The sequence below is a fragment of the Lampris incognitus genome, chromosome 13, assembly GCF_029633865.1.
Source record: "Lampris incognitus isolate fLamInc1 chromosome 13, fLamInc1.hap2, whole genome shotgun sequence".
Lineage (NCBI taxonomy): Eukaryota > Metazoa > Chordata > Actinopteri > Lampriformes > Lampridae > Lampris > Lampris incognitus.
The window spans coordinates 18,007,301-18,028,340 of record NC_079223.1 but is presented as its reverse complement, the minus strand read 5'-3'; the positions used below and the strand labels follow the sequence as shown (position 1 = coordinate 18,028,340).

At 46.1% G+C, this 21,040-nt stretch overlaps 1 protein-coding gene across 1 annotated transcript in view; it reads right to left on the bottom strand.

Moving 5' to 3' along the window:
• The window catches only part of grid1a (glutamate receptor, ionotropic, delta 1a), a 438,916-nt gene extending 419,965 nt beyond the window's left edge, over window positions 1-18,951 (bottom strand). Inside the window, exons 1-2 of the mRNA XM_056291925.1 lie at window positions 18,873-18,951; window positions 17,037-17,192 (exon numbers count right to left, since the gene is read on the bottom strand). Coding sequence (XP_056147900.1) covers window positions 17,037-17,192; window positions 18,873-18,951 — 235 coding nt within the window. The remainder of the gene's footprint in view (window positions 1-17,036; window positions 17,193-18,872) is intronic.
• Between the last annotated feature and the right edge of the window lie 2,089 nt (window positions 18,952-21,040).

Sequence of the window (21,040 nt, the reverse complement as noted above, 5' to 3'; positions counted from 1 at the left end):
TAATTCTTCCTTTGGTATTCACATGTGCATGGGCTAATCAAGACATTTGTCATGTCCATTGTAAGTGAGGCCTGTGTGTTTACCCCTTAATATTCTTTCAGGTCTTCAGTCTCCACGTTTAAGCTGAGTTTTGACTCCACTTAGAGGGCTTACACACTAGATTAACCTCGTCTTTCGGATAAAGTCCTTGTTGCTTGGGCATGGTAAAAGGCCCACGGCACATAGAGCTAGAGCTTGATGGAGAGAAGGAAAGGGAGAAGGAGAAAAGGGAAGCCTGTCAGAGGACTCTGGTGACAGATGGTACCACTCAGTATCTGTGTCTATGGGCAATAACGCAAACAATGGCTCCAAAATACAATTTGATATCTCTTTTGCCCCCCGCTAGTCAATGTGGCCAGTGAGCTGAGCCCACTGTTTCATAATGACATCATCATTCTTGTCTTTCGGGGAGTTCAGTCTCTGCTCATTTCTCGTCCTCTTTTGCTCAGTCTTTGACTGTCTCTGCCCATCCTCCCCCATTCTAATCATTGACACCCATTCACTCCATTCCATCTCCTGCCTGTTTTCGCTCCTTTTCACTTTCAATCCTATTGCACCCACCCCCCTCTCTCTATCCGAACTGAGTAAGAGGTTGCAGGTAGCCAAGTAGCATTTATTTGGCTGACTCCTGTTTAGCAGCTAATAGGATTTACTTGGGGGCTGATTTTTTCTTCCTTGTCTTCCGCCCTGGAATGGATTCCTCTTGCTGCCAACAGTGCAGGTGGTGGGCTGTAAATTATACATGCTGCCCTCCCAGCTACTTCAGCATCACGAGGGAGGGTGGTAAGGGTTCTGACCACTCCTCCCCTCCCATTACCGCCAATAACCACATCCTCTCACCAAACCATGATGTTCTCTTTCACGCGCACACACACACACACACACACACACACACACACACACACATGCGTTCTTGCATACACCACTGCACAATCTGTATGCATACAACCACGCATTTGCTACGCAAGCGCATATATTAAAATGCATGCCTGCACATAAACACAGCAAACAAGCAAACCCCTTCCAAACATCCCAAGCCTCCATATGCCCACGCCTTCTCGTTCATCCTCGCCATTTAATCAGCTCAATAAAGTTGAAGCATAACTTGTGTACAGAGAAAAATGTTGCATCACATTTGGGACCGCAATGTATTACAACATGGACCAAGGGCCTCATGAGCATCAGTCTGGTTGGACAGGACATCTCTTCTCTATTTCTCTCCCCCTGAATCTCTCTATAGCTCCCTCTCTTTCAAACCGGCAGTGTTGTATTGATGGCCAATCCCTGTTGACCAGGGTCTGTTTGTGGTTGCGGTGAAGCACTAACATCTGTCATGGTGTTCTCTGCTACTCATAATAAATCTGTCACCGTAAAGAGGACAGGGATATAAACAAGACATAGGGGTAAGAGACCTGTGAGGGGAAGCACATGTTGTGTGCTCATATGTAGGTTAAAATGGCCGTTCATTGAATGATTTGCGGTGTGCGCTAAGTTGGACTGGTAACCAGACATCATACGCTGGTGTCATATCAGAAAATCACAGTGTCTCTGGAGTTTTAAAAAAATTACAGTCCGCCGAGAAGTGTATATTTTGTCCCGTACTAGGGGGATGACATTGTCCCTCAGTGCAAAACATCTAAATATTGAAATATTCTCTTTTCGGTTCCCCGCACGCTGGGTACAAGTTGCTGGGAGCAAAAGGAATCAAACAACACATCGCTTGCCAACATCTTTATTTACTTTGCCCATTTAAAGTAAAAAAAATTCTCAGTTTCATTGTTTTATTTGCCACTTTTTACCCCTGAGAGACAGACCCCCCCAAGCAAGTAGCTTAACACCCAGAAGCCATTAGTTCCTTTTACACAATGAAACATATTCCATCAAATACATGACAGTGTGAAAAGAACTGAGGAGACTTTGAAAACCACCCTCAACTGGCTGTGACAGTGTGGGGAATGAGATGAATACAGAAATATACAAAGCCACAACAGGACTGCCACCCTCTAATTAGTGCAATATCGTTTACATCCCAGACCAGCAAACATCACTCCCCTACTTCCTGAAGAACCTGCTAAAAATGTGTCGAGGGATTGCAGCATATTGTTTTTCATTTGTTTATTTATTTATTCTCCCGCCTCAGTGAAAAACTTATTTTCACGCTTTGGAAAAGGGGTCTGCCCTGCTTATCCAAATTAAAAGATTACTGAAATCTCAGCTTACGGTGACATTTATCACGCTGCTGATGACTCCTTTCAGCGCAGATCACACTTGGCATTTAAGTCGATTTGTGTGTTTTTTTTAAGTTAATCAACTACCGAGAGGCGCCTGACTCTGAAGTTGAAATTGCATTCAAAATGTTAACAAGATTTTTTCCCCCTCTCTCCTTTAAAGGAGAGTCAGAGAATCAACGAAAGAGACATGTGGTGCAGGAAGAAATCCTCGGTGACACAGAAGTGCCAAAGTGCCAGTGGTGGGTAGAGTGAACAAACATGGTACTCAAGTAAAAGTATATTTACTTTATAATGATGTTTACTCAGGTAGAAGTAAAAGTACACATAAAAATAACTACTTCAGTAACAGTAAAAAGTATCTATGTATCTAGTATTTAGTAATGCTCGATACAAGTACGCCATTCGCTTCATCTGTAAAAATGAGCAAGCCATGAGGGCAGATTCCATGGCTAAGAAGCTGCTAAGAAATGATCCTGCTAATTTTTGGAAAAAAGTGAGAACTCTCAACAACTATAAAACATCTCTACCATGCACTGTTGATGGTATCTCCGGTACAGACAATATTGCTGAGTTATGGCGACAGCATTACAGTACCTTATTCAATTGTGTCCACAATGATCTGTATAAGGTGGGCAATATTGAGAGTGATGATTCAATGGGGATCATGTCACACGAGGTGTACCAAGCTGTAAACAAGCTGTCTGTTAACAAGGCAAGTGGCTTAGATCATATTACTGCTGAACAACTTAAATATGCCAGTCCCAGGTTAGCTCCTCTCCTTGCTATCTGTTTTACTGGCTTTATGGTCCATGGCTTGTTACCAGACTCAATGTTGTCTGTACTGTTAGTGCCAGTCATTAAGGACAAAGCTGGTAAAGTATGCAGCCTAGATAACTACAGGCCTATAGCTCTAGCCAGCATACTGTCAAAAGTCCTAGAAAGAATACTGCTGGATAGAGTGCATGAATTTATCAACTCCACAGATAAACAGTTTGGTTTTAAAGCAGGACATGGCACTGACTTATGTACATATGTCTTAAAGGAAATTGTAAACAAATACAGAGGCCAAAACTCATCGGTTCTTATGTGTTTTATTGATGCTTCTAAAGCTTTTGATCGTGTTAATCACAGAAAGTTGTTTGTTAAATTGAGTCAAAGAGGGGTGCCTAAATACATTGTGAGAATTCTGGCTTATTGGTACGCCCACCAGACTGTGCAAGTGAAATGGGGTAATAGTGTTTCAGCCCCATTTGGGGTCAGCAATGGTGTCAGACAAGGGGGAGTTCTGTCTCCAGTTCTCTACAATTTATATATTGATGATTTGTCCAAGCAGATGAAAGCCTGTAACACTGGGTGCATGATGGGTAATACCTTGGTGAACCATATTATGTATGCAGAGGACCTTGTCATTCTTAGTCCCTGTAGCACTGGTCTCCAAAAGCTCCTTGATATATGTTTTGTGTATGGTGTGAAGCATGATATCAAATACAATGCTAGTAAGAGTGCTGTCATGATCTGCAGAACCAAAGAGGTCAATCATCTAAAATTTCCTGATTTTAAATTGTCTGATAATAATCTTGTGGTATGTAATAAGGTGAAATATTTTGGGCACTATATCATTGAACAAATGACAGACGATGATGATATTTATAGGCAATGCCGCATGATGTATGCTCAAGCAAACACTCTGTCACGCAAGTTTGGTATGTGTTCAGTTAGTGTGAAGATGTCTCTGTTCAGAGCATATTGTACAACACTCTATATTGCACACCTGTGGTCAAACTATAAAAAAGCAAGCATACAGAGGCTTCAAGTGGCTTATAATGATGCTATGAGAATACTGCTAAAAAGACCTAGATGGTGTAGTGCAAGTGAAATGTTTGTGGCTGCAGGAGTCAGCACCTTTCAGGCTCTTCTAAGAAATCTTATGTATGAATTTATTTGCCGGCTTAATGACTCTGATAATGTAATCATCAACAGTTTGACTAATATAAGATTCAGTGCCACACGCTACCAATCCCGGCAGTGGGACCACTGGTATAGCTGCCTTCTTTTAACACACCGACTTGTTCCATTTATGTTATTATATTGTGTTTACTCTGTGTATTGTCTAGGGATTGGCTTTTACCTATTTGTCTTTGTGTGTTATGGACCCTGAGTCTGCAATAAAGTTTTGAATTGAACTGAATATCTCATAAAAAATAAAAAAACTACTTGGGGCATCCGGGTAGCGTAGCGGTCTATTCTGTTGCCCACCAACACGTGGATCGCCTGTTCGAATCCCCGCGTTACCTCCGGCTCGGTCGGGCGTCCCTACAGACACAATTGGCCGTGTCTGCGGGTGGGAAGCTGGATGTGGGTATGTGTCCTGGTTGCTGCGCCTCCTCTGGTCGGTCGGGGCGCCTGTTCGGGGTGGGGGGGAACAGCTTGATCCTCCCACACGCTACGTCCCCCTGGCAAAACTCCTCACTGTCAGGTGAAAAGAAGTGGCTGGCGACTCCACATGTATCTGAGGAGGCATGTGGTAGTCTGCAGCCCTCCTTGAATCGACAGAGGGGCTGGAGCAGTGACCAGGGATGGCTTGAAAGAGTGGGGTAATTGGACGGGTACAAATGGGGAGAAAAATTGGGGAAAAAAAACCAACTCAAGTAGTGAGTAACTTCATTAGATGTAATTCATTATGTCAATGTGAAATTGCAAACAAATTAGTTCTTCAAAAAGAAGTAGAGTAGTTGACCAAGTTCTCATTTACAATGTATGACACAATAATTTTCTCAGTAACTTTTCATTAAGGTTTAATGGGGTATGTGCTTGTAACGTTAGTGGGGCAATTGCATTTCCTTTTTGAGAGTTTAAATATTCAGACTTTGTTAGCTCGTTCCTCGTTGGGGTTCCCAATAATAAATAATATATCGAGTATGGCACCATTTTCTAACTAGCCCCTGCCTGTTCAAGGCGGGAATGTCGTGCCATTATTCCACCCCGCTGTTCTGTAACATTATAAAGGGTACAAATACAGAATAGGGGGGCATGGTTGTTCTGCCACTAAGCCAGTGTTACGCTGTATTTGGTGACCCATAAGATTCTGTGACCTGCCCTGATATATCCCCAATAGAGAAGCACCGATCCACTTTTTTTCAGTTCCAATCCGATTCCGATACCTGAATTCGGATATCTGCTGATACCAATACCAGAGCTCTTTGTTCTTGAATATTATTATTGTTGTTGCTGCTGCTGTTTGCGGTATTATGTGTAATGTTACACGAGGCTATAGTAAACTACACAGCACTTCTTATTAAAAGAGAAAAAATATATATACAAAAATGCATTAAATATAAATGTTTTCCAAAGCAATTTATTTGAACTGTAGTTTAAGTAGACTTCACATATAAACAGAGTGCAAATTGCTATGGCAACTCATTTAATGTGTTACTTCAGTTGGAGTCAAACTGGGCTTTTTCCCCCAAATTACCCAAAGTAATTTTAAAAAAAAAAATTACAAAAAGGTCTATCCTGTAGTCATATCACGTTAAAATGCCAGAAAGCTTGATAACTTTTTGAAGATATAATACAACATCGACTAAGTGGTGATCTGTAAAAACCAGCTGGAGATATGTTGCTCCTGACCAACCTGGCGTTAAGGTGCTGCCTGGTGATTTACACCCTGTCTGGCCTGGCAACACTGACCCTGTCCCCCGAAACCTTTACCCATGTCTGCTGTTTGATTTTTTATTCTCAAAGCATCAATTAAATCAAATTGTGACAATAATCTGGATAACGTGATGGACGATTGTAAATGTGGTTCTTCACTTGTCTTGTCCTGTCTCTTGTTACCGAGAGTCCTTCCTCTCCTGGCTCTCGGGTGAGTCTGCCGCCGCCTCCTCGCCGTCACTCTGCACCTCCTGCCTGGGCTCGGCTGCCGGGGAGGTTACGCACGCAGCAGTGCCACTAAACTCCACGCACACTGGGTTCCTCTGATGCAGTCCACATTTTGTGGACCATTGGCCTTGTTACCCCCCCCCCCCCCGCTACTCCCTCCCCGCATCAGCCGCCACTTCCGCATCTTCCGCTTCCCGCGCTCTTTGTGGGCAAGCGAAGCGCTTGTGTCCCACGTCCCCGCACTCAAAACAATCCATACTACCTGAACTTACATATGTCATGTTGGCTATGGACTTATAATTGCATTATTAGAGCCATATTTATAATTCATAAATAAATCAGACGATGGTATTTGAATTGGTACGTCGTGGATCGGTAACATCAGTTTGATAGCCAATGAGTGGATAGGATAGGTCCCAACTTTTAACTTGAGTTAGGTCCTAACTCTAGTAAAAGTAGCGAGAAGTGTGTAGCCTAAGGTAACGGAGTAGAAGTACATATATTTTATCGCAAATGTATTCGAGTAAGAGTTAAAAGTGTTCTGATTAAAAAAAATACCCAAGTTCGTGTAACGGAGTAAATGTAACGCGTCACTACCTGCCACTGCACAGCGCAGAAGTGGAATAACTACTGGTGCTGTATTGGGTTGCTTTGATGCACAACGGACCAAGCCAAGCTCAGAATGCCTCGGTCATAACATTTGTGAGGACAGAGGAGGTGCAGGATAAAGCCAGCATTTAGGAGCAGGGGCTCCAGCCGGGAGCCTCTCTCTGTCCGTCTCTCTGTCTCTCTCCCTTCACCCCGACCACCATTTTTGTTTACAGTTCTCTCTCTGTTCCCTCTGTGGCAGCTGCTATTGAACTCTTGCTATTCTGAATAAAGGCGATGGCGTAATAAATATTCCGCGGTGTGTCTCAGATCTCAGCAGGCTACCAGTTCCAAAGGGCTTTCCCTCTGTCAGTCACACCAAAATGAAAATGAGTTCTTGCATCAAATCTGAACTATGGAGTGAAGAACACTGCTGTTTACATGAGTCCTCTCTCTCTCTCTCTCTCTCTCTCTCTCTCTCTCTCTCTCTCTCTCTCTCTCTCTCTCTCTCTCTGCATGCTGGGAGTCGGCATGAGAGTGAGTGTCTGGTGAGAGTGACCTGCTGTCAGAAAATTTGATGTAATTGTCCAATTTCTAGCAGGTTACTTTCGCCTTTAGGGCTGATGTTTCAAATTGAGTTTATTTATTAGTCGTGGGCAACGTTTGCTGTAGTCTGTCGGACTTTTTCTTTTTTCGGTGAGCAAGATGGCGCCCTGGGAGGCGTCCTCTCTCGCTACAAGACATGGAGTGCGGGTTCAGCCTGATCCATCTGTTCCGATACAGGCGGTTCTCCTGGCTATAGGAGAACGTGTGGGACACGTCCACCTGTCGTATGCCTCCAGGACGAACAAACATGTTGTTGTTTTCCTAAAAGAAGAGCGTTTTGTGGCTAAGCTAATAACGAGCAGCGTCTCTCTGAAGGGCGTCTATCTGCAGGTTTCCCCACTCGCCGTGCCATCCACCCAGGTCACTGTCTCCGCTGTCATCCCGTTCATTCCCAGTGAGGCGTTGGAGCGGGAGCTTCAGCGTTTCGGGAAGCTGGCCAGTGGTTTTAGAACCCTGGGGTTGGGCTGTACGGACGATGAAATGAAACATGTCCAGTCCCTCCGGAGACAGGTTTCTATTCCCCTTGAATGGTCTGTCACAGACGTTGGAGGTTTCCTTCAGAGTGAAACATGGGGAGGGATATTACATGGGGTACGCCAGCACAGGTAGCATCACATGTTTTGAGTGTGGGGATGTGGGGCACAAGCGGGATGCTTGCCCTCATAGGCCGGCCGAGGGGCGGCCTGAGCCAGGGGCCGGGCCGGCTGAGCAGCGCATTAACACCGGTGCTCCGCTGCCTGAGGAGCCATCCGGTCAGGCAGGGGAACAGCAAGTTGACTCGGGCGGTAAGAATGTATTTGATGACAGCTCGGCTGTCCAAGTGTCAAAACAGGGAAAAGCAGCGGGAAAGGGCCAGCAGCTGGACCTGGCCATAGTCAGGCTGGTGGTGCAAAGTGGAGAAAGGGTGAGTCGGGCGTTACGGGGTGTTGCTGGTGAGGATAAGGTGGAGGAAATGGGGTATGACACGGACTCTATCTCTGTTACAGACTCACAGTCACAAATTGTAGATCTGTATCCACTTGAGGAAATAAATGGTTTTTAGGCGACACCTTTGGAAAATCTATTGAAGTGTCTGAGTATTTTTCAGATGCGGAAAAAATTATTGAAAGCGTGTCGACTGCAGAAATTATTTGGGGTCGATGTGTTGGATGAAAAAAAAACGTTTCCGTTTGAGAAAACACGTAACAGCTCTTAGAAAGTTGCATAAGTCCAATAAAAGAAAACGTTCTCAAAGGTTAAAGACTAAAGTAAGTTAGGTCATGACGAGTGTGTTGAACTGGGCGATCTTCCTCTTACTGCTGCTGGAGGAGTCACTGATTCATGGAGCCAGGCTGGATGTCCATGACCGATGCTCTCCAAGGACTGTCCCAGAAACGGGTTTCCACCAGGAACGTCACCCTACGGCGCATGGTGGCTGCAGCAGTATCGGGACTTGACAACACCGAGGTGGTAGCTCAGCTGCTCAACATGAGGTCTACATGCCGCACAAGAGACTATTTAAAGCTACAAAGTAAAAAAAACTGAAGAAGAGCTGAAGATGATGAGGTACTAAGACAGGGGAGCAGAGCTTCCACACAGAAATGACCTTTTTTTTCCAGAACTTGGGGTGGTGTTATGCATAGTGAGAGTTGATGAGGATCTGGTTTTCTTTTTTTTTCTTCCCTAATTTGTGTAACGAGGGAAGTCCTGGCTGTATTATTGGCTTTGTTTTATTTTATTTTGTTATGTAAATTGTGTAAACACAAAATCCATTTCACGTTGTCCATCTTCGGAGAGAGAGCCTTCCTCTGTTGCGCTTCCTGAGGCTTCTTCCTATTTTGTCTCCCTGTTAAAGGGTTGGGTTTTTTTAGGGAGTTGTTCCTCATCCGATACGAGGGTCTGAGGACAGGACGTTGTGTTGCTGCAAAGCCCCCTGAGCCAAACTTGTGTTTATGTTGGGATATTTAAGTTTGAAATTCTGTTTTTTGTTACAAATACTTGTTTAGATTACTTAATGCTCTTTTCCCCCCCCTGAAACTGTTTTCTTTGTATGAGCTGGATTATAAAGAGATGATTATGTTTGAATGTCAGCTGTCGGACTGTAATGTAACCTGAGTAAATGTACTTTTAAAAGCAAATCTCTCCCTCTCTCTCTCTCTCTCTCTCTCTCTCTCTCTCTCTCTCTCTCTCTCTCTCTCTCTCTCTCTCTCTCTCTCTCTCTCTCTCTCTCTCTCTCTCTCTCTCTCTCTCTCTCTCACGGAAAAAACAAAAACGGCAAACCTTAACAATGATCGTAGTACACAACATGAGCTGCAAAGGTAAATCAAAACAGAAAATAAATAACCCAGCAGCTGTTTTATCAGGCCACTTAAGTAGTTATCTGGGAACAAAATCTGCACTGCAATCTTCATAAAGTTGTGTGCACACCCACAATGTGAAGAAAAGAAAAGCATCAATGGGTTTCACAAATGGTTTGTGTTTGTTGTGAGTGCCTTTATTCCAGACTAAAGGTAAAGATGGATTGTAGCACATTTAATAATAGAACAGATTATTCTGCTGATCCCTGACCGTCACCAGCTTCTTCGAGTCTTACGGCAACTTGCACAATCTAACGTAACACAAGAAAGAAAGAAACCAGGGAGGTGGGGCAGACTCTGCTTGCTCCTTTGAATCAAATAAACAAATGGAAATAAACTGAGAGGAGATTAACTCTTTTAAAAGGAATACTGTGACATCGGGGATCGCCGGTTCGAATCCTCGTGTTACCTCCGGCTTAGTCGGGCATCCCAACGACACAACTGGCCGTGTCTGCGGGTGGGAAGCCGGATATGGGTATGTGTCCTGGTCGCTACACTAGCGCCTCCTCTGGTCGGCCGGGGCGCCTGTTCAGGGGGGAGGGGAACTGGGGGGAATAGCATGATCCTCCCACACGCTACAGCCCCCTGGCAAAACTCCTCACTGTCAGGTGAAAAGAAGTGGCTGGCGACTCCGCATATATCGGAGGGGGGACGTGGTAGTCTGCAGCCCTTCCTAGCTTGGCAGAGAGGGTGGAGCAGCGACCGGGACGACTCAAAAGAGTGGGGTAGTTGGCTGGATACAATTGGGGAGAAAAGGGGGGAAACTCCCACCCTCCCCCACAAAAAAAAAAGGAATCTGTGAGTAAACATTTGTCTGTGTCTAGTGTGTCTTTGCATTAAGCAAGTTTACATGACTGTAACCCTGGCTCTCTGGCTATAGGCCATCATTGCGGATCCTCATACACTACATGCTTTATCGGGATCCGTACAGTTGTTGGGATGTCAATATCACACAGGTTTGATAATACCAATTTGTTTCAGATCTGTTGTTGAGTCAGTCTGTGTAGTTACGACTGTTACTGTCAAAAGTCAGTCTTTGCCAACCGTCGGTCCCTACCAAAGCCACTGATGAGGATTTCTCCCGGTTAGATTCATCTTATAGTCCTGTAGTGTACCAAACGTTAGTTAAGATTGGATCTGTGAACCCTTCACACTGCCAGATAGTTGCTGACACTAAAACGCTCCACAGAAAATGAAATACTAACGCGTCTTACACTTGAAGAATGACACGCGCTGCCCTGCATTTTAGCAGAGCAGAACAAGTCTGAAACTGCCTGGTGGTGCAGAATTTGGCCCGGCATCTGTTATCGCACACTCCGACAAGACAGCGAGGCACAGGTAGCTTAGCAAACACTCCGCTAGTCACATATTTGTAATCATGAGTCATGCGATCAATTGTCATTTCACGTTTGTATGCAGGACTGAAGACTCTGGCCACTCTCATCCACCTAGATAATAAAAAAAATAATAATTTTCAGTGTTTATCGTACCTTACAAAGATTGCTCAAGGTGGAATTTTATAACAGACCAAGACTATTAATATGACGATAGCTTGGAGGACGTAGGGGAGGGGAGGATTTGGAGATGAAAGAGAAGGGGATCTCTGCATGTGGCAGACAGAAAGATTGAAATTCTTAATCTGTTGTTTCCTCCTGCAGAGCTCTGTCCCAAAAATTGCACTCAGTAATAATGTCCAATATTCTCAAAATATGATTTCATCTTCCGATATTCAACTAATTTGAAAGCTGATGTCATATTAGCAGAAATACCAGTTTCTCGATGATCTTATTCTTTCCACACTATCTATCTATCTATCTATCTATCTATCTATCTATCTATCTATCTATCTATCTATCTATCTATCTATCTGTCTGTTCTATTCTCTTCTAAATGTGGATCTACTCCATGAATGACATTTGTTGGACTCAGCTACACATTGCCTCTATCTATCTATCTATCTATCTATCTATCTATCTATCTATCTATCTATCTATCTATCTATCTATCTATCTATCTATCTGTTCTATTCTCTTCTAAATGTGGATCTACTCCATGAATGACATTTGTTGGACTCAGCTACACATTGCACATTGCGTACTATACACTGCACCATAAATGTCCGATAAACTATTATTCAGGAGCTTAGTCCCATGAGGATGCTGAGCAATGGGGTTTGCATCATGGAGAGATTAAATGTTGAAAGGTATACCTTTGCTGCAACATCACTTAGCTGATTAAGGCACCAGTAGGCCTCAATACAGCCCATTGAGGAGCTTATGACGGATTAGAAATAACCATTGGGTAATTAACATGGGTCGGTAAAATGAGCTGATCATCCTCCTCTGTGTCGAGGTGGTAAAAAGACATGAAAACACAAACAAATCCATTACCAAGATTTACACATTATTATTAAAACCACCAGGACAATATCAGTGAAAGGCCACCACTCCATCACATTTAGGGCAGAGCGAGTAATGACTTGTCGTAAGCAGAGACTCAGGTGGAGGAATGTACATCACCTGTGCCAGTGCTTCAAAAGGCAGCATTATTTCAGCTCTTGCCTCTGCGGGTTTGACGGGGTAAAAGAGAAATCAAACAGAGAGAACAGCGCTGAAAATTATTGGTCGGTTGCTTACAGGATGTCAGGGGAGGGAGGCTGGAGGGGTTGACAATTAAATTCTCCTTGACGTTACCTTGGAAGGGGTTAGATGAAAATGGAAGGCCACTAGTGGTGCATTGTGGGGAGGGGTTACAATGGAACACAGCACTCAACAAATTACTGCACGGTTCAACACAGGGGGACAGAAAAAAAAAGAAGAAAAAAAAAAACGAAAAATGAAGAAAAAAAAAACTAACCCTAATTCAGGCCAGATGGCTAAATTTTTACAAACTAATTAGATCATTCATCCTACCTTTACTTTGCTCAGTCATTGACTGCCAACAATAGGCACCCTTTCCGAGAGATATTAGCAAAAGTGCCCGACGTAATTAATGTTACAGCAGTTTCTCGGAATGTTTAAGTGCCTAAACTCTCCTGATTAGCATTAGTAAGCCAAGTTTCCGAACTCCAAGATTAAATTTACACACTTTTCCCAAGTTATTAAGAATCTCGCCGCAGGTTTTCAAAATGGTCCCATTAATTCTCTCCATTTGCCTGAGCCTATATATAGTAGGACCAGTTTCTGCCGTTTGTGTGGTCAGGCATTGTACCCAGCCAGCCATGAGCCGCCATAATTATGTGATAAGAGCATGGGAGGAAAGAACCGCTCCGCCTTGCGCTACGTGCATTGTGCTTTCGAGTCCCCTTTAATGTATGTTCCACCAGCCGCAAGGACACAAGGAGCCAGAAGAAAAAAAAAAAGGACGAACGTGACACAGCAACTACTCTCCTCGCCAGGCTGGCAATTTCCCCTCGTCACCTAAGGCCCGTTTTTAGTTTTAACCCTCCCCGTCCTGATTCTCTTTCGTCCACTAATGTTTATTCGACTCTTGATCATAATTCTCTCCACTCCTCCTCTCCCCTTCCCTTTCATCGCCCAGGCCTGTCTGTACTCATGCTTATTCTAAACCTCATTGCTCTCCTCACCCCTCGTTTCTCTCCTCCCCTCTTGTTCCCTCAGTAGGTCTGTCTTCCTCTGTCATCTCATCTTCATTCACCTCACTCTCACTTCTGTAGCCCCCCCCCCCCCGCCCCGCCGTCCTCCTCCCTTCCTCTGCCATGCGTTGTTGGCAAGGTCCTGACTGCCGGTCACAATGGGATGGCAGTGAACAAAAGAGCAAAGCAAAAGGTCAGCTCATCTCGGATGTCACTCAGTGCTCAGCGCCCTCCCGTGTGCCTTGCGCGCCAAGAATTCGATGCCACCCATCGATCCTGGTGGTTTAAACTGAGCCCCAGAATATATGATTTTGCCTGCAGCGGAACAAGTTTTGCGAGCCGTCGATAACGGAGGCGAGTGAAAGGTGATTTGTTTATCGGAGAAAGTTTTAAACTTGCTCAAATCAAATGATGAGTTCTGCAATGAACCCGAGATTGTCAGAGCACCCCAGAATCTCGGGAGGTCTTAGGTGTTTTTCTTGGTTTTTTCCTTTTCTTTTTCTTTTTCAGACTGTCTCAGTTTGGCACAGGTATTTGTAATCATAAGTCCTACCACACTGAACGCTGCCACGTCCTTCAGTTTCTGTATAATTCCCAGACATTTTCCATTACAGCTCTATACAAAATCTAACAAATCTCTTGATAAGTGGGAAATTTAGCGACATGGGGTTCAAGATAATTTCACTTATTTTCAACGTAAATCAACTAATTTACACTGGACCCTGGTACTGGTACTTTCCCGTATTCTACACTATTTCAGATTAGCCCTAATTCAATATTCGCTGCTGAATTCTCGAAACACGTAAAACTTCTGTGAAAACAACTGGATTTACTTCACCCTACTGCCATGTTTGGTTCATAGGTTGAACAAATATACAGCAGGCAACGTACTAATCCCAAAATTAGCATTTGGGACTGAATTCAGGACTAACTAGATACTGTCTAAGCCAGAAATTTGGTGTTATGAGGCAGCCAGCTCACATCAGGCAGGGTTCAGCTGTGCACACCTACTGCAGATGTTCAAACTGACAGAGGAATACAAACTCGGACCATCACAGGTGGGCAAAGGTTTGTTTCACTATACTGGACTGATCATAACTTTGCACAAAAGAGGTTTGCCAGTGATGAGCCGTCAGACTTTTTCATCTTAGGCAAAACAACCAATACACAAGTTGGAAAAAGACTCGCAAAAACATACTTGGCTTTATGTCATCTGTAATTGCGTTACACTAGGACATTTCATCCTAGTACCTCAGATCTCCAGATCAGTGGTTCGCAAAGTGGGGTTCATGAAATAATTTACTGTAAATTACAAAACTGTGCTATACCATTAAGAAGTGTGCGGGGGTGTTTGGGTAGCATAGCAGTCTATTCCGTTGCCTACCAACACATGAATCGGTGGTTCGAATCCCCGTGTTGCCTCCAGCTTGGTCGGGCGTCCCTACAGACACAATTGGCAATGTCTGCGGGTGGGAAGCCAGATGTGGGTATGTGCCCTGGTCGCTGCACTAGCGCCTCCTCTGGTCAGTAAGGGTGCCTGCTCAGGGGGGAGGGGCAACTGGGGGGAATAGCATGATCCTTCCACGCGCTACGTCCCCCTGGCGAAACTCCTCACTGTCAGGTGAAAAGAAGCGTCTGGCGACTGACTCCCCATGTATCGGAGGAGGCATGTGGTAGTCTGCAGCCCTCCCCGGATCGGTAGAGGGGGTGGAGCAGAGATTGGGACGGCTTGGTAGAGTGGGGTAATTGGCCGGATCCAATTGGGGGGAAAAGGGGAGGAATCTCCCCCAAAAAAAGAATTGCCTGGGAACCATTTGCGCCAATAAAATCGGCATATTGTGTCCATTTCTCCCACCTAGTGGTAGTAAGTGTTATTAACACGATTCAAATTGAAACGTGTTTCTATTTATCACTATAAAACAGGTCCGAAGTATTTAGGTTGAAAAGTTTCAGAATACAAGCAGTTCCAATGGCATCTAAGAGTACAAATGGTAGTAAGCATATGTTTAATTGGTGTTACGACTATGAGAGGGTTATTGGATAGCTTTCTCCCCTGTAAGAGGTCCCTGGCCCCCAAAAAGTTGAAAACCCCTGCTTTAGATGAATGTAAAAGATACCATTTTCTGCAACATAAAACCCCTCCGCCCTGATCGCTACAAATGCAATGTCAGTGAAAATATGTCCACCAGGTACATTGTAAAGGGCTGCAGGGGAACAATGAGTGGGTTGATGACAGTCGAAAACAGGAAATATCATTTGGCTGCAGATGTAAGCTCTTTGAATAGCAATGACTCATCAAGGCCTTTCATGAGTACCGGCCGAGTACAGGGGGCATGCACAGTTTCTTAAAGGGACAGTTCATCCCAAAATCAAAAATACATGTTTTCCCTCTTACCTGTAGTGGAATTTATCCATCTAAATCTTTTTTCGTGGAGATGTCCGCCGTAAAGCCGTCTGCCTTCTCTCCAATACAATGGAACTGGATGGCACTCTGCTTGTGTTGCTCAATGCACCAACAAATAAATAAATTTGATAAACTCACCAGCAACGTCGCTTTCCAGAAATCATGAATCGTGACCCGGGATAATCCACAGAACTCGTTGTGAGCAGTTTCACATAGGTGTAGTTCGGTCTAAGAAAATAGTTCCTACATAAAACTGCTCACAGTAAGGTTTTTGGATTATCTTGAGTAACTGGGTCATGATTTCTGGAAAGAGACGTCGCTGTCGAGTTTTTCAAATGTATGTTTTTGGCGCTTTGTGCGACCCCAAGTCGAGTGCCACCCAGTTCCATCGTATTCGAGAGAAGGCAGACATGTCTACATCTCTAAGGCCGATATCACCAAAACGTGGCAACTCCCTCTAAAACAATCCAGATGGCTAAACAGCACTGAAGCTAAGAGGAAAAACATGGATTTGTGAGTTTGGGGTGAACTGTCCCTTTAAGGTCCCTTTAAGGTCCCTATGATTCCTTCAAACCCTAAATGGTTCAAATGAGGAATTCTAATTAATTTCCCAATCCTCTACGATGGAAATATTAATTTCAGTAAACAAAACAAAATGCTATTATTCTGTTTTTAGGGGTATAAGAGTCCTAAAGGAGGGCCAAACATTCCAAGGAATAAGCTAAATCGCTACATGAGAAACAACGATCGATAGCCGATGAGTCGATCGGACACAAAGGCAGCACGTCCCCCCCCCCCCCCCGCTAGCAGTTAGTCAAGTGATATATTCTCTCCATCCTCCAGTTATCTCCATCATGGAGGAGATCATTATCATTATCAGGCGCTGCTTAACTCAATGCCTCCACCTAGCTTTTCAACCACAGAAGACACCTTTCTCCACAAAGGCACGGTGGTTTGCAGGTATATTGCAGCACACACACACAACCCCCCCCCCCCCCAACCCACCTCTCTCTCTCTCTCTCTCTCTCTCTCTCTCTCGGACTGATGCGTGTCACCCACCCTGCTCACACACTCCTCAGCCGTCACGCCGATGAATAATGTCACATGAGCATTACGGCTCATATATTGGCGGGAAACCTTACGAAATGAATGCATCTAATGGCTTTACCCAATAAATACAAGGCGCCTGGTCAGATCTCAGCCACAGCGCGGCTATAATGGCTCAAAGATAGCAGGGCTGCTGACTTGCCTTGCGGCTCGCAGTATAATGAAAGGAGAGGGGAAAAGTGGATGGTGTGTGTGTGTGGGGGGGGGGGGGGATGTCGATCACGAAAATGACTCGATCGAATTGCACTTACCTTCCTGCACCGCCTGAAAGGGGTTATTGGGCTCGATGAGTTTTACGGAGTGGGTGATCTTCTCGCTTTGCAGAATGTCGTCGTTGAGGCTCAGGTCGGAGATGGCGAGCTGGAAAATCTCGTCATCCCGCATGGCGTTTTCTTCGAATATGGCACCTGAGGGGTGACACAGACACGGTTAAGTCGTAATAAAGAGCCCCGACTCGGGGAGTTTGTTTGAGCCTCGCCAGTGTAGCCTTCACGAATGTATTAAGTTTCCAAAAAAAGCACTATCGACTCAATTGTTTGGGAACTTTAGTCGCCGGAAGTTGGCCTTCGTTTATTGCGTCTTCTCAAATCACGCAACACGTGCGCAGCCACTTTGAGTCGGCAGCGGCGCGCTTCCACAGTTTGGAGGCAGGGGCAGTTAGCTGCACGGCTGAAGGAAGGCCTGCAGGCTGGCCCTAGACAGGGTGTCCAAGACCTCCGTCCTCCTCCACACCCATAGCTCTATTGAGCAACACTTTGCAGACATGTAAGGGAGCTATAAATTGAAATATCTGGCACCCCGCCAAACAAGTGTCACGCAGGCATCCATCCATCCATCCATCTATCTATCTATCTATCTATCTATCTATCTATCTATCTATCTATCTATCTATCTATCTATCTCTCTCTCTCTCTCTCTCTCTCTCTCTCTCTCTCTCTCTCTCTCTCTCTCTCTCTCTCTCTCTCTCTCTCTCTCTCTCTCTATCTATCGATCTATCTGCATTTCTGTCTGTTTATCCAAGTTCTGCAAGCTGACACTGTGAGGACTGGGCCCGTGTTAATTGGGAAAATAACTAGGCTATAATTGGGCTTGCTATGGTTATTCTAGACACCAGCCAATATGGATTCAGTCCCACCGACTGAGCACCTGCTGCTTGCCAGACTGTTGCGGTAAAGTGCGCAGAAAAATTATGCGGCGGCGGGGACGTGGTTGCAAATATCATCCGGGTGGCGCTGATATTTGTATTAGTGACTGAGACGCCTCGGGGTTTTTGTGCGGGGGCGGGAGCGGGGGGTGGGGGGGGCAGAAAAATACTTGCGCAAATGCTTGAGCGGATGAGCTATGAGAGCAGTTATTAAATGATAAAACTGCACGCACGTTGTGTGTGCGTGCGTGCGTCCGCGCGCGCGCGCGCAAGTTCCATGTTTGCATGTAAAAATGTGCGTTGCAACCGAGGCGTGATTTTATTTGCAAGGAAATGAGCAACTGACCGACGCAAAACGACGCTATCAACCTCTGCAGACGTCCGCTCCGGGTTGAAGTGAAGTTACAAAAGGGCTTTTATGCAATCGGCATCTCTAACGAAGCCCCATTGACGTTCGTTCTCTCGCCATGGCTATTGACATGGCGGTCACGTCCCGGTGAAAGTTGAGGCTCGGGTTAAGGACGGCGAGTAGGCTGCTTTAGCAAAGGCTCAACGTTTTCTTGTCTCGTAACGCGCTGATTGGGTCCCAAAACCCCGCCAGCGCCGAGTGATCAACCCGACTGCTTCGGATCAAAATGTGCATCGAAAAGTGTCGCTCTCTGCGTAGATCAGGGAATCGAGACGCTGTTGTTGTTTTTTAAACTCCTCTTCAAATAAACATGAATGAAAAGAACAGACCATCTCTCGGGCAACACGGGGTCATGGGCAATGTGCACGTCTCCGGAATAAAACTTTTGAACTGACCGGAGAGTTTAAAAAGAGAGGACACGGGGCGCAAATTAACCAGACTATTTATCCCGCCCTCCGAAACAAACAAACCCCCCTCACCGCTTGCACCGCCTTTACTACACCTGTCTGTAGGTAGCGGGAAGGGGACTCTTACCGATGTGTATGATGGAGTCCGCTCTGGCAGAACCGCCGTGCAATATCCACAGGGAAAGGCAAATCAACAGCAACTCCATCTCGGGAATTGAACGAAGCGGCTCATCCAAGCTCTCTCGGCTGTGCAACTATCCAAACTGAGCACCACAGAAATAAAAAAAAAATACGATCAAGATCTGCGCAAATTAAATCCGGTCTCTCTGAAAGCCAAAATAATAATTCAAAAAAACAAAAAAACAAAAAAAAACAAAAACAGACACACAGCAAGAATGTCTATACCTAACAAGTACCCGCGCTTATTTGACGCGAAACGAGAAGAGGGGGCGACTCGCCGGGGGGAGCGGAGCTTCGTGTGCTCCCCTCCTGGACACAGGTAGGTCGGTAGAAGCCCCGATGCGGAGAGCGCAGCCCGACGTGTGCTCGCTCACTCCCGCCTCTCTCTCTCTCTCTCTCTCTCTCTGTCTCCCCTGCGCTCGCCGTGTCTGAAGCGTGCTAAGCAGCGGGAGACGCGGAGGAGGGAGGACAGCCGCCGAACTGCACGAGAGGAGACCGCGCGCACAGACACTCGCCGTGGTGAAAGGGGGGAAGAGAGGGAAGAAGGAAAAAAAAAAACGCGTTCGGTGCCGCCCTGACCACGTGACTGCAGAGACCGGACGACTTGAGAGCGGTCCCGCGAAGCCGCCTAGAAATGGACTCGCTCGAGCCGGAGGAAGACGCCCGACGGCAGCTGATAAGACAGCCCGGAGGTGCAACTGGCACCGTCGCCTCGCCCAAAAAAAAGAAAAGAAAAAAGAGAAGGGTGGGTGAGGGGGGGAGAAAAGCCCACGGGTTAGACGCGCAAAACCCCAAACATTTGTTGGGGGGGGGGGAAATCAGCCTACTTTTGAAGAAGTTGTCTTTTTTTGGTCTTTTTTTGGGGGGGGGGGGGTAAGATATTGCAGCGCGGTTGAGTCGCGCTTCCAACATGGGCGCAGTGTTGCATGTGGAGACGGAGCGGGGCTGCTGGGCCAAACAACACGGATTTTATTTTGCTTTTATTTGTTTTGTACCCGAGTGGTGCGCCGCTGGCAGGTGATGGGAGGTGGACAATCACGGCAGCGACCAGAACGCCAGACGTGAACGGGGGAAACTTGACGGAGTTAAAAGGAGGACCTCTTGATAGCAACAAGGCGTACACATGTACACAGTAGCGGCTCAGCATCGAGCTAGCGATTGGGTGTCTCTGCGACTTGCTCGACTGCTTAACGGAGCCTTTCACAAAACGCTGAACAAGAGAATGTAGAGCTGATGCCCCGCGTTTTGCCTGGCATGGCGGCCGAGGCTCGTCCTCTCTCCAGTCAGCCTGTGAGGACGTCTCAAGTCAGCCTGTGAGGACGTCTCCGGTCAGGCTGTGAGGACGTCTCAAGTCAGGCTGTGAGGACGTCTCAAGTCAGGCTGTGAGGACGTCTCAAGTCAGGCTGTGAGGACGTCTCAAGTCAGGCTGTGAGGACGTCTCAAGTCAGGCTGTGAGGACGTCTCAAGTCAGGCTGTGAGGACGTCTCCGGTCAGGCTGTGAGGGCGTCTCAAGTCAGGCTGCGAGGACGTCTCCGGTCAGGCTGTGAGGACGTCTCAAGGCGGCTGTGAGGACGTCTCAAGTCAGGCTGTGAGGACGTCTCCGGTCAGCTTGTGAGGACGTCTCCAGTCAGGCTGTGACGTGAGGACGTCTCAAGCCCTTTAACGCAGCTGAATCCAGTATTACGCCGCTCCACGTCTTGAAAAACCGCAGAGCCGCGAGAGGAGGGTCGCGCCAGAGGAGGAGGAGGAAGAGGAAGATGCGGGACAGTCATAATCTTACAATTAAAGGATATTTCTCGTGAATGTGACAAAAAAAACGGAAGTATCTTTTAGTTGTTTGGTTAAGTCTGTCAGAGGCGCAGAGCGCAAAGTTTCAGCACCGCCGGCAAGGTGGACAGCGCCCCTGCAGACGCGCCGCAGCAGCAGCAGCAGCAGCCGCGGTAACGACCCACCTGTAGAGCGACTCACCGCCGCCAGGCTACGTACCACCACCGGCACGCGAGACGAGTTACTGACGACGGAACTTGCGGAGGAATGTGTTTGCAAACGCTGCACGTAGGCTATGGTTGGACTTTTGGGGGTAGGGGGTGGAGGGGTGAATGGGGGGTCGGACCC